Raw genomic sequence first — 12,500 nt, forward strand, 5'->3', positions numbered from 1 at the left:
TGAAATAACGACTTTGAGACCCAGGAAAATAGGACTTTAGGGGATTAAAATCCAAAACACTTCTAGCGGGGTATGAAGCTAGAAGCTTGCACCTTCGGCACTCATTTGTTCGGAAATCGGTCACCGTTAATCCCTGAGGTTCGCGCCTGGAAACTTTGAAAGAGTCGTAGACAGAAAGGGATGCAAATTGATTTTTGCAAGTGGGGTGAATCGGTGTTGGAGTCCAACTGCTTGCTGCCATTGGCGGAGATGTTAATTGTATCGTAATAATGTACTTTATTTCAGACTGAAGTTTACCTAACAAAAAGAGTCTTCAGTGGTCATGGTGACTCGTAGCGAAACCAAGAATTCGTCAGTTTTGCTAATAATCGCGATCTATCCTCCTGTTATGCAGATTGGACTTAATAAATAGACTTTGTTTATGAACGACTTCACCGTAAACACTTGGTGAAAAAAGAAATAATAACAGTAAGTGGAGAACTCATGCTAAATCATTCGTCTATCGTGAATGATTGCCGCAAGTGGTGATTATGTGATTTTGCTATTAGTTAAAAAATCATTAATTTTAACCTCGATTTCCTGAAAAGGGAAGCAGCTGGTTCACGAAGATTCAACCCCATAGGAAACACAATCAGTCCGTACTCAGGTCGTGTTAATTCTTTTTTTTTCGAAGCTACCTCCTTCAGTATGAGCGGTTGGTACTGGATGACCGGATGGCTGCCTTCTCTACTAGCTGTTGTTGGAAATGGTCTTGTTATTTGCTTGATTCTCGCAAGCCGCAAACTTCGAACCACTAACAATAGATTTGTCCTGTCTCTTGCTATCGCTGACTTTGGTGTTGGGATATCCTTCTATCCGGGACACGCCATATGCCACTTTGTACTCACTTCATGCAATGAGATGATCAGAGACGATATCGCAGTGTTGATGATTTACTCTTCAGTCTGTAATCTTTGCGCCATGGTTCTCGATCGCTATATCGCCATTGTCAGACCTCTACACTACATGTCCTTGATGACAGCTAAGAAAGCTATAATCCTGACCACCGTAGCGTGGTTGATTCCGTTGTCAACTTACTTCATTCCCTCTGTTTGCGCCAGCGTGGGTTTAATTCGCTTAGACGTACGAGTGAGTGTAATCGTATGGACAACCGTGTTCGAATTTGTCCCCTGTGTTGGATTATTCCTGGCTACAACACATGCCGTTAGAACATCCCGAAAGCACTGTCGCCGCGACGCATGGCTTAGTTCGCAAAAACGTTTTAACCCTCGACCAACATCGAAACTTCGCCGATCGACTTTCTCTGCCTCGGTGATAGCAGCTGTAGTCGCAATCTTTCTAATTTGCTACGCGGTGGAGGTTTATAGTTCATTTTGCTATTTTACTGCCTTGTGCGTCATGCACGAAAGCCTGTACAATGTAGTGTGCTTTCTTGTAATTGTTAATTCTGCTGCTAATCCTGTCGCTTACTCGTTGTTGAAGAGAGATATAAGGAGAGAGCTCGACAGAATATTCTGCAATCATTCTTTTAATAAAAGGAGGCTAAAACGCAGTTGCGCTGAAAGAACAACCACTGTATAACAGTTTCTCCTTAGCAAGAGGCGAGCAGTGGGCATTATTTGTAGTTGGTTTCTTCACTTTGTGAACTTGTTATCTGACAGCCTAAAATAAGTATGAGTTCTGGAAAAAATTTAAAGCCTATTTTATGGACATACCCAAGGAAAACGCACAGACTCATATATAAACGGGGGGATGATAGATGGATTGAGCAATACAACAATGCGTTGCGTGTGTGATAAACGGCCGTCTTGTATAAAGATTTCTTGCAAGGGATGAATAACAATCATCTTTATTAGAAAAAAAAAATGATCAAGAGACACTCAGAATGCGCTTTGGAAACTGTGGTTCATGTTATATATTGCTGCAAACTGTTTTGGACATAAATAGCTGAATTCAGTATATTAAATCTCCTAATGACGTTAGTACTGTAGCTGGAATCATATAAAGTATTCTTAAAAGTTTGAAACGCGTGCTTCTCTTTATGTAGATGGCAAACATGGAATTGCATTCCGCGAAATGAAATTTTTAAACAGCAGTAAATTTTATTGAGTTTTGCCTCCAACTCAAAAAAGATGAAAAGAACTCTCAAGATCCAAACGACAGGTTGACATGTGTCGAATTAATTGTAATGTCAAAAAGCAAGACATGGCCAGTTAGACCTCCTTTTCGTCACCACTCATTTATTGTAGAACCCGAGGGAAAAAAAATGAATAAATAATTTCACAAAACTGGTGTAAATTCGGTTTCGTTTGTTTCCTTTTTAATGACGAAGAAAGCGTTAATGACAATTTTGTTTCAGTTTTTTTCCCTAGTCAGATAGAGTTTATTAATGCAGATTTGAAGAGATTATATCTCTAGATTTAAAGTTAACCTTTGTTATACTAAGAAACATCGATTCGCTTTTCCTCCCTCTTACATAAACTTAATTATTATTTAAACATCCGGAAACGTTTTGACAATGCCACTGGCATGGGATGAAAGAGTGTTGATGAATCAGGTTGAAATAAATGAATAGGCTGGTTTTTTTTCTTACAAACTAGTTGAAGTTGTCTTCATTATTCTCTTATCTCCATATCAGGTTTCAATTTCTATTCTTAATTTCTACATCCTACCTGTTCAAAGCTAAAAGCTAAAAATTAATTGCACTTGAAGTACGTCAAATGTATTACAGCAAATAGCGTAAAAAAAGACTTTTAATGTTGCAACATACGATCATTTAAATTAAAATCGTGGAAAACTTGCAAAGGTGATGGATGGCGGGATGAAGGTGTCACTAACTAATTAACGACTCTTTTAGTTTGGTTTCCCTGAGTGCTCAACCCTCTTTAATTCAGAAATTAAATTGGGTACATTTGATGAATGTTTTCCGTTCTAGACCATCTGCCTATTCATAACAATTGTTAGATGAAAATTCGCGGATCGTTTAAAGGTTTTTCGTAGGTTTTTAAATCAGTAGTAATTCACCCGGCCGATTGCCTTTCTTTTTATTTTTCTATTGCTGTTCCCGAGTACTTTATTCGTTTAAATCTTTCTTAATTTTAGTTTTCTTTTACTTTAATTTGCAAAACATCTCCCCAACGAACGCCTGTCTCGAATATTCTAAAATGTTTCGTTCTTTTATAACTGATAGACCCCTTAATCGGTTGACGAGCTGAGGACGGAAGCATCAGGCTTATGTTATCGTAACTGGTCACCATTCCTTGTTTTATTACCATTCATAACCCGAGGATCATTTACTTTAATACGATCGGATCACGTACCTATCAACCCTAGATTTTTAAAACGTCATGTATTTAAAAAATCTGTTCGTCAGCTGAGGCAGCGTTGACATAATTGAATTACAGTCAGGCATGGCGTCTTCACGACGAACGCATGATCCACACTGACTTGTCTGGCGTTGGAAGAATTTTATTTTCGTTTACAAAGCTATTCTCTCTATCGTTCGGGGAGGGATCTAAAGTAGAGCTGACAGAGCTGTTATTTATTAAATTCTCAAGAAAGGAAATAATTAAAAGCTATTAACTATTAGCTAATATTCCTGGTCCGGATGAAGTTACAAGAGGCACTTTATAATATCATACTCACTGAGAGCTCACGCAGAGCGTAGTTTCGAGCTTTTCTTCAAGTCCCGGCCCGTTTCAAATGGCAGAAATCAATTTCAAATTGTTGTTTAGTGTTCTAGAGTGGAATGCTGTTATCATAAAACGTTGATCAGTCTGACAAAGGCAAGTGTCGGCTTTAGCTCGCAGATTATGTTCGCATAAACGACTCAATTATTCGACACGAATCGTGTGTCAGATTAGATTTACACTCAGCTATGAATTCATTAGCAAACTGCCTTTAGCGTACTGCCAATCGAAGTAATTAAGTAAGTGTTCATCATACAGTCCTTCAATGGCTATCACAAGTCAAAAAATTAGGACGGCGAATTAATCACACGACGAATCTTGTAAAAATGCAATTTTCGTCTTTTTTATCTCGCGTACACGTATACTGTACATGTATGTTTAAAAAACAGGCTTTTGTAAAAATTATTACTTTTATTATGACTGTGAAAATATACTTTCATCAGTTATGATTGGCCGAGAGCAGGCAAATGTGTCGTTACTTTTTAATTTCCAGTGCAGAGAAATTTATGGCGCGTTTGTCATTTTATCAGTCATATAGTTTATGAATTATCTTATAAAAGCACGAGCAATTAACGATTTTATACCGTGAGAACTTTCGCATTTCACTGGTGGTATAGATCTTTAATTGCACTCGCATTCATACGATTACCTAAATAATAACTAATTCCCACGGGGGCCCTTACTCTCAATCACTCCGGGTATTGCCGGTATCAAGTTATGGGAAATGAGGGGACTCCGGTCACTCTAGAGGTGAAACAACCTCGTTCCCAGGTTCTCTCTTCTCTGCCTCGCTTGGTCGTTCCAATGACCAAGGGAGGCAGACCAATTCTGGTCTTAAATAGGGTAAGGATTGTGAGAAGCGGGCCGCACACCCCCACCAAATTTTTCTGGGAGTAACCCCCGGGGAATAAGATGGAAAATAACAGAGTGCACGATATTTCGGTCTAAACAACCTTGTTATTTCACTGAAAAAGGGTATTTTTCCAGGAATAATTTGGAATAGTTTGAGGTTTCTGACGATTGTTCAGCATCAGTTGAACCGGATTTTCAAGTTCTTGATTAAAATTAGGTCTTTCTGATCTCGCTAAAACTTGGTTCACAAAATCAAACTGATTTGTGTCAGGTCGCCTGACAATTCATTAAGGTGGCTTACTACAGTTTCAATGGATTATAACAGCCCAACTTCTAACTCTTTTCAAAAATGTTTCAAGATGTTTTTCCTTTCTTTATTCACTGTTTGCTTAAGTCTTTTACCCTTCTATGTGAAACTTGAACAATTAAACGTCAACAAATCGCCAAAATGAACGACCGAGTACCAAAGAAGAGACTGGGCACTAGTAGGTTAAATTGCGTTTTTCTCAAAATCTGCCCGTATGACCCCACCTCAAAATTTCAGGAATAAGAAATTGGCTCTGATTTAAAATTCGTGCAAAGTAAAATAAAAGTCTGTAAGACAGATTTTTCGCAAACTAAGAAAATGTGAGATCAAAAATAGCTCAAAATCTGTCTTACAGATTTTTTTTTTTTTTTAAATTTTAAGGCGGCTTACTACAGTTTTTCTGAGACTCAGTAGCGCGCGCTACGATTGCCTGCCAGACGTCAGTATTAATCGCGCGTGCAAAAATGACGTAAGTAACCCTAAGAAGAAACGAAAATCACTTCAGCACTTGAAAGGCGTTAAATCATTTCGGTATACGTAGCAATAGTTTCAAACTCCGTTCAAACATGTGTTTAAGCCTAGGGCCAAAAAAAAAAAAAAAAAAAAAAAAAAAACGACAAAAAAAAAAAGACAAAAAAGCTCTATAAATAACTGGTAAAAGAGCTCTAATTTACTCTTGCTTTCTCGCATGCGATACATGGCTTCACATGAGCGCGCGCTTAAACAAAGGGCATGCGCAATTCAATTTTCGTCCAAGGTTGTAAAAGCTAGTCTTTGATCGAGGATTGCTCGAAAACCTACCGTACAACCCATGATGAAATTTTCACAGTTGATTTGCTGGGGTAAATAACGTTTAAAGCCAAAATTGTAAGACACATTTTGAGTTATTTTTGATCTCACATTTTCTTACTTTAGTTTGCGAAAAATCTGTCTTACAGATCTTTATTTTACTTTGCATGAATGTTAAATCAGAGCCAATTTCTTACTCCTGAAATTTTGAGGTAGGGTCTTACGGGTAGATTTTGAGAAAAACGTTATTTAATTACCTGTATTCAACGGAACACCTTAAAATTGACTTTTATGGTCATTTCTATTGTTAGCAGCCTGTATCAAATGGACACTGCAAAAAGAATGCATCATTTTTTTTGTCCACGTCTTAGTAGATCGGTCATTTAAGTTTGCCAACAAACTGAGCTGTCACAAAAATGCAATTTTTTGTTATTCGGTTTTGTACTTACAGAACTTTTGTTCTTGCTTGATTTTGTAAACCTTCACATGATTCGATCAAAATAGATACTGTTTATACTGTATACTTAAATCGCTTTACCTCATATACTTGTCACTGTTTATGGAAATACGGTATTTCAGAGTTCGCGACCGTTCACGAGAATGCTGACGAATATTAATCTGACCCTTTTAAGACGAATTCTGAGGGACCCTGTTTTCAACGGCCACCCTGCATTAAGCCGGACGCTAGTACGGGTCCCGAGGGTGTCCGTCTAATACAGGTTTGACTGCAGTTAGTTGAACCCGGCCATTCTTGGGTTGTACTGTCACGCAATAAAAAAATAATTCGAAAAAAGTCAAGAAATTATGATGTTATAAGAGATAAATAAAGAAGACACCTCTCCAAGTTTTAGGTCTGTACGTTTTCCCAAACTTCAAACAAACGTCGAAATGTTTTGCACAAACTTACAGAGCCCAGTATGGTGCTGCGGACGGAAAATACGTCGCGCACGAGGGGAAAGAAAACCGTGAGAGAAAAATAGCCGCGTGAAATCCTGGGTGCGAGACGTGCTTCTCGCCCCCAGGAGTTCGCGCGGCCATTTTTCTTTCGCGTCACGCACGACGGACTAACAAGGGACTACTCGTAGTCTAGTTTTCAGACGAAGCAAGCTATTGAGCTGAAACGTTGTTAACAGATATAAATTTACTGCCTCTTGTACCTGATGAGCATAATGATGGCTCTTTAGTTCTGGAATTTAGAAAACAGAGAAAATGATGACTTCACGTGCATACCAAAGAATATGTCGCTGCATCACGCTCACCTGCGCGGCAGAGGAGACTGAGGTTGCGGCTACCTGTGCCAATACGCGTACGTGTGCATTGTGGGATGTCTGTAACTCCTCAAATCCACCCGCGTAAGCGTTTTTTTTTTTATCGACCCAATATTTTGCATGTATTTTGCTAAATATCAGTACTTTTCAAAGCATCTGTGGAGTTTTGATACCTTTTAAGCGGATTTGGTGGTCAGTGAAGTCGGCTGAAAGAGAACTGCAGTCGGCTGAGGTACTAAAACTTGTTAACAGGATTGCAAACTGCGAATTTCACACCTGACGGCCGCTGACTCAGCATAACTTGGTTAGAATGCTGATAGACTTTTTAGTCGTTATGGTAAGCTGAATAATGTTTGGTAACAATTTAGAACAGCATCAGCGTAAGAAATAAGAAGAATTAACCTTGTAAGCTTGTAACTGTTTTCATTTTATTAACTCAGTCGCGATTCATTGAACTTATCTTCAGCGCAGTAGTAGTACAGCGGGAGATCTCTCCAAGCTCATTTAAGCTTGTTTAAAGAGATCATCCCCTCCATTCACAGTTAATTCAACATTGACATAGGACAATATAGTGTTTGAAACTAAATTTTGACAGCACTTGCCTTTTGGGCGAGTGACTGAGGCCCTGTTAAGGGGGGTACCCATGTCCCTTGTCTGAAATGTCGCCATTTCGCAAGATTCCCACGTCGCCTGTCGGAATTTCGTCTCGGAGGAATTGTGTCGGGAAATTTGGCCTTTTTCGATTAAAACGAAGCTATAGCACATTACACATCGTAATAAGTTGGTTTATTAAAATCAAAACCGACACAGTGCTCTCAAGTCTCACGCATTGAGCATGAGGCTCACGCAAACGAATTCAATCTTGCGCTCTCACGCTGAAACTACTATTTCTCACGCATTGAAGGTTCCTTGCTGTTCTAGTCAGGTACATATAAAATTATAATTATTTTTTCATAAGTATCTCTTTGGATATAATTTGCTCCATGTACGCTTTGCACTTGCTTCAAAGACTTTTCAGCAGTAGGAATTCTTATGCTGAGCCAGCATTTCTCCAGTCAGTGGGTTCACTGATTACTTTATGGTTATTTTTAAAGCATCACATTTCGACTCAGAATGAAGGAAAAGACTTCTTAGCTACTTCAATTTTTCAAAATTTTCTAAGGGGCTGGGGGCATGCTGGGGGGGGGGGGCATATTGGGGGCATCCTTTCTAAGGGCTTGGGCACGCTTTTGAGCACTGAAGTTGCTAACCTCCTAGGGGATGTGGGGGCATGTTCCCCCCGGGAAATTTTGAAATTTAGACGCTTGGAATTGCGATTTTCAGCCTTTTTCCAGTCAGTATTTGGACTTACAGTACGATCGTCGAACCTATGACTATTTTTACCATGTTTGTGTTTAACAGCCGTTCTTTAACTCAAAATTTCAACTGCCTCAATCAGATAATCTCTCCTATCTATAATCTTCCTTTGTATTTGGCGTAACCCTCACCTTCTACTGAAGATGAGAAGACCTTGGCAGTTTTCCCCTGTCTCTCTTTTCCTAGTTTATAATACAACTTCATATTCTTTTACTGGTGGCCCACTAATAAAAATATGAAGCCGACTTGCAAAGATCACTTTGCTTTTTCCTTAAGCATGTTTTTGGGCGTTTTAGGGCACTACTCACTCAGCTGAGAGTGAGAAAAAATACTCAGCAATGACGGACTCGATTTATTTGACGTGGACATTTTAGCACATATAAGAAAGCCTCGGTTTCACGACCGGTTGACATCGTGCGCGAGAGAGGAAAACACATTTAAAACTCTGGAAATGCATCTTCACTTCGACTCAGACGTTTAAAACAATCACTGCATTCTCAGTTCTGAAATTCGTTGTCGGTCTATCCCTCCATTGGTGTCGCTTTCCCTATTTTGCTGGAGTAGTCTGGAGTAGGCCTTATGTGCCACGAGGCACAAAGAAGCTAGGTAACAGGTAACAGTCTGTCGTTGGTCACCAATTCATAGCTCTCATGTTGCCGTTTCAAGGCCATGTCGCTTGTCGGAATTTACCCCTAACAGGGTCTCAGTGACTGCCCGGTGCTCCCTAATTCAAGACTTATATTTGGTATACAGCAAGGGTGGGTGTATAATTCGATCTATCAACCGCTTTGACAACAGCTTTGAACCAAAACTTTCATGCTTGGGAAGCGTTTTTCTTCTTTGAATGTTTCAAATTTCCATACTGTCTCATTTTCTTTTATAATTACTTTGCTTTATGGCTTGAACATTTTTATTTTCCAGTACCTATAAAAATGCAAATAACCTGCTAGGTAGTACAGTAACTTGAAGGGAAAAAAAGAAGCTCAAATGAAAAACAAAAAGAATCCCGCAACAGGATTCTAACTGCCGACCTCAACCTCTGGTGATCTTCTGACAGGAACCTTACCACTTTGACAACGTACAGTGTATAACACTTAGAAATTACTCATGTTGTAGAACATCTATAGACTCATCGCAGTTAGGTATATATAAACCGCTGGTTGATTGCAGACCCACAGCATAGTAAAATAATTTGCACAGCGAGCTTACAGTGAGCGATTACAGATTCAAATCATGGTAGTTTTTTGTTCTACAGGAAATTGCTCAGTTTACCAAAGGACTTGCTTCACTCGCTAATTGTTATCCATTCAAGGAAATTTCTTTCTATTATATTCTGGATGGGTTTTTAATTCTTTCTCACTCTCCACTCAGGTCAGGGGATTGCTTGGTGCATACTCGTAAAAGTCGTCTGACAAAGCACATGGTTCGCAGTTCTTAAGCCATTTAGCAATCTGCTGTCTTATGTTAGTAATTTCATTCCTCTGATTCTTAGTATATTTTTTTAGTGCAATGAAGGAATGAAGATATTTGTAATAATTCAAGTCCTAAGGACAGAACCATCAATATCAGAATAGCCTAAGTTGACTTGCTAGCCAAAGGGTAATTTGAAAGGCAACGAAAATAAAATGTGGATTTTGTCTTGTGTGATAGAAGTTAAGTTCATTATTGATATACATGTAGTTCTTTAACTCTGAAGTACTGTGTACATGTACACAAGACATTCGGTTTTTTGTTGCAACTCATTCCTTTATCAGTAGTAACAATCAAAACAGCTCAAGTGTTCTACAGCACCTAAATAAGCTTAATGATTATTTGTTAATGAATTTTAGTTGCAAAATTTATGCCGTGTCACAAACGTACATTAACTTCTCAAAATCTTTTTGATCCGATTCAAATATCACGAGTTGGCTTGAAAGCCATTTTGATTTCCTATCAAAACAAGGAGTCCAGCCAATTATTTATATCCAAGGTAGCCACATGATGTCCTTGACTGCCTGTTTTTCCTGCATCTTTTAATCATGGACATTTCTTGTTCAGCTTTCTTGTTCTGGTCTGATTTAGGAGATGCCTCCCAAGGATCGCAAACCGATTAGAACTACTGTTTTATCCTCGTTTTTATCATCAACTTTTGACACTCCATGGAAATATTTCCAACTTTCCTTACTTTTAACTTAAAAACAGCTATGTGTGTAAACAAATACATGTACACCGTAGCTGGCACTACCAAATTTGCATTTCACCCTAGATTCAAGACATTGGAGTAAACACTGAACTTGTTGGAATGTACATGACCTAATTTTTCCTTCAATGAAAAATTTCACTTTAAGACCTTAAACCCAAACATAACTACAGTGGAGGCACCTTAATTTTCCAAACAGTTTCTATTGATGATTCTTCATGAGATTCATTTCTTAGCAAGCAAACATCCTTGTTCCTCTTGTGTGCCATCTTGCACTTAGTAGTTACTGCCAGCTCAACTAGAGACCAGCAGTATCACTTCATAGTCTTGTAAATCATCACTGCCAGGAAGCCATATTTCATTTGTACTGTATTATTGTCAAATTAGTTGGACATCTCAAAAGATAAAAAAAGGTAAAGTTTTTGCTTAGAGATATTCTTGCCAAAATGGAAAATAAAAAGGAGTGTCATCAATATTTATGGTTAAATATTTTCCCAAAAATGAAACTCAAACTGGCCAAATACTGTACATGTAGGTGAGTGATTGATGATTTAATCACTCACCCAATGCTTTTCACATTCGCATGGGCAAGCGGGCGAGTGCTAATTTCTAACACTGATAGTAATTATATACAAGTCATGTAGTAGCTAGTCTTGCTATTTATTCAGCAAAACAGCGTAAATACATGTAAGTGAAACTTATTTGTTTGCATCTTAGACTTCCCCTGTTGGGTTTGCTCCTCAGGTACCCAGGGTGATTTTTTAACCCCTCTTCACACCCAACCAAACACCCCGGGTATTAAGTGTTTGACCTTATCAGGAGTGATCTCATGATGGTACTAAGTGCAAGTGTTTCTTTCTGGGAGCCAAAGTTAAAAAGTATTGTTAATTTTTTTCAGGCTGTTTTAGTGGCCCTGGGAAATTGTAATCCCTGTGCCAATAAAGATGACATTAAGCTGTACGACAGGAATAATCCATCTAAACCTGTTTGCTGGCCGTTTCCAAAGTGCAATGATGGACAGGAAGCATCTGTAAAACCAGGGTCATCGCACCCTCAAGGGACAAAAATTGAATGTATCGATTGCCTTGAAGGTTACTTCTCAAACAATGATACCAATAAAAGATGTCGCAGGTGTACATCATGTGGCAACAATAAAGAACTTTCACCTTGTGAACGCTCCAGAGACCGACAGTGCTCTCGTAGTTGCATTTCAAGTGAATTTTACTTTAATGCCACAGATCAGCAGTGTTATCCATGTACTGAATGCTGTGGAGCCAGTGATGAGGACATTGAACACCAATGCATATCCATGAGAAGGGGCACAGTCATTGGAGGAAATGGGGAGAAGCATTGCAAGGCATCTTTTAAATCATCACAGCAATGCAGCAATGAAAAAAATGTTTCATCTCCTGCCTGTGGTAACAGCTCATTAACAAGCAATTCTAGTTTTGAAACAAGGGAGTGCAGTTGTGGTAACAGCTCTTTACCAAGCAAGCTTAATTTGGAGGGGAAGGACTGCAGATGGTCAATTGACAGTCTCCATATTGCACTGATCTGTGTCCTGGGTCTACTAGTGCTTGTGATAGCTTTTTGGGTGAGTTGCCGCTGGTATACTTCTAGAAATACCAGTACGCAGCCATCAAGAAGAAGATATGTGATGCCACGTTGTGTACATGTACCAACTTGTGCAGGTAATATCATATAGATAATAAATTTTACAGGCTGTATAATTATTCAGGGCTTGAGACTAACAGTACCCAACTGGGGATCAGGTTCACAAAAGCAAAGAAAACAGTGAATGAAACTGGAATGATAATGAAGGAAATGGCAAATTGTTCCCAGTATCTCTCATGTACAGTGTATTTAATTCAAATACTCTAATTGATGCCAACAGTTTTGAGAGGGGTGACTCTCCAATCTTTAATCTTTAATCTTTATTTCTTTCACAAACTTACACACTGTACATGTAGTTTGTGATTACGAAAAAAAATGTAGCTGAGCTACAAAAACAAAAATATACCTACCGGTACTGCACAAAGTTCAGAAACTTTAAAAATAAT

The 12,500-nt window shown here is 38.7% G+C and overlaps 2 protein-coding genes across 2 annotated transcripts in view; both read left to right on the top strand.

The window, feature by feature from the left end:
* LOC145496566 (histamine H2 receptor-like) overlaps positions 1–1,966 on the top strand; it is a 2,124-nt gene extending 158 nt beyond the window's left edge. Inside the window, exon 1 of the mRNA XM_081476267.1 lies at positions 1–1,966. This exon is cut by the window's left edge and continues 158 nt beyond it. Coding sequence (XP_081332393.1) covers positions 688–1,581 — 894 coding nt within the window. The 5' untranslated portion in view covers positions 1–687 and the 3' untranslated portion in view covers positions 1,582–1,966.
* Positions 1,967–7,162: 5,196 nt separating this feature from the next.
* The window catches only part of LOC145485942 (uncharacterized), a 7,852-nt gene continuing 2,514 nt past the window's right edge, over positions 7,163–12,500 (top strand). Inside the window, exons 1-2 of the mRNA XM_081464647.1 lie at positions 7,163–7,242; positions 11,339–12,131. Of these exons, the coding sequence (XP_081320773.1) occupies positions 7,216–7,242; positions 11,339–12,131 (820 nt within the window). The 5' untranslated portion in view covers positions 7,163–7,215. The remainder of the gene's footprint in view (positions 7,243–11,338; positions 12,132–12,500) is intronic.

The sequence above is a fragment of the Orbicella franksi genome, chromosome 1 (genome assembly GCF_964199315.1).
Source record: "Orbicella franksi chromosome 1, jaOrbFran1.1, whole genome shotgun sequence".
Taxonomy (NCBI): domain Eukaryota; kingdom Metazoa; phylum Cnidaria; class Anthozoa; order Scleractinia; family Merulinidae; genus Orbicella; species Orbicella franksi.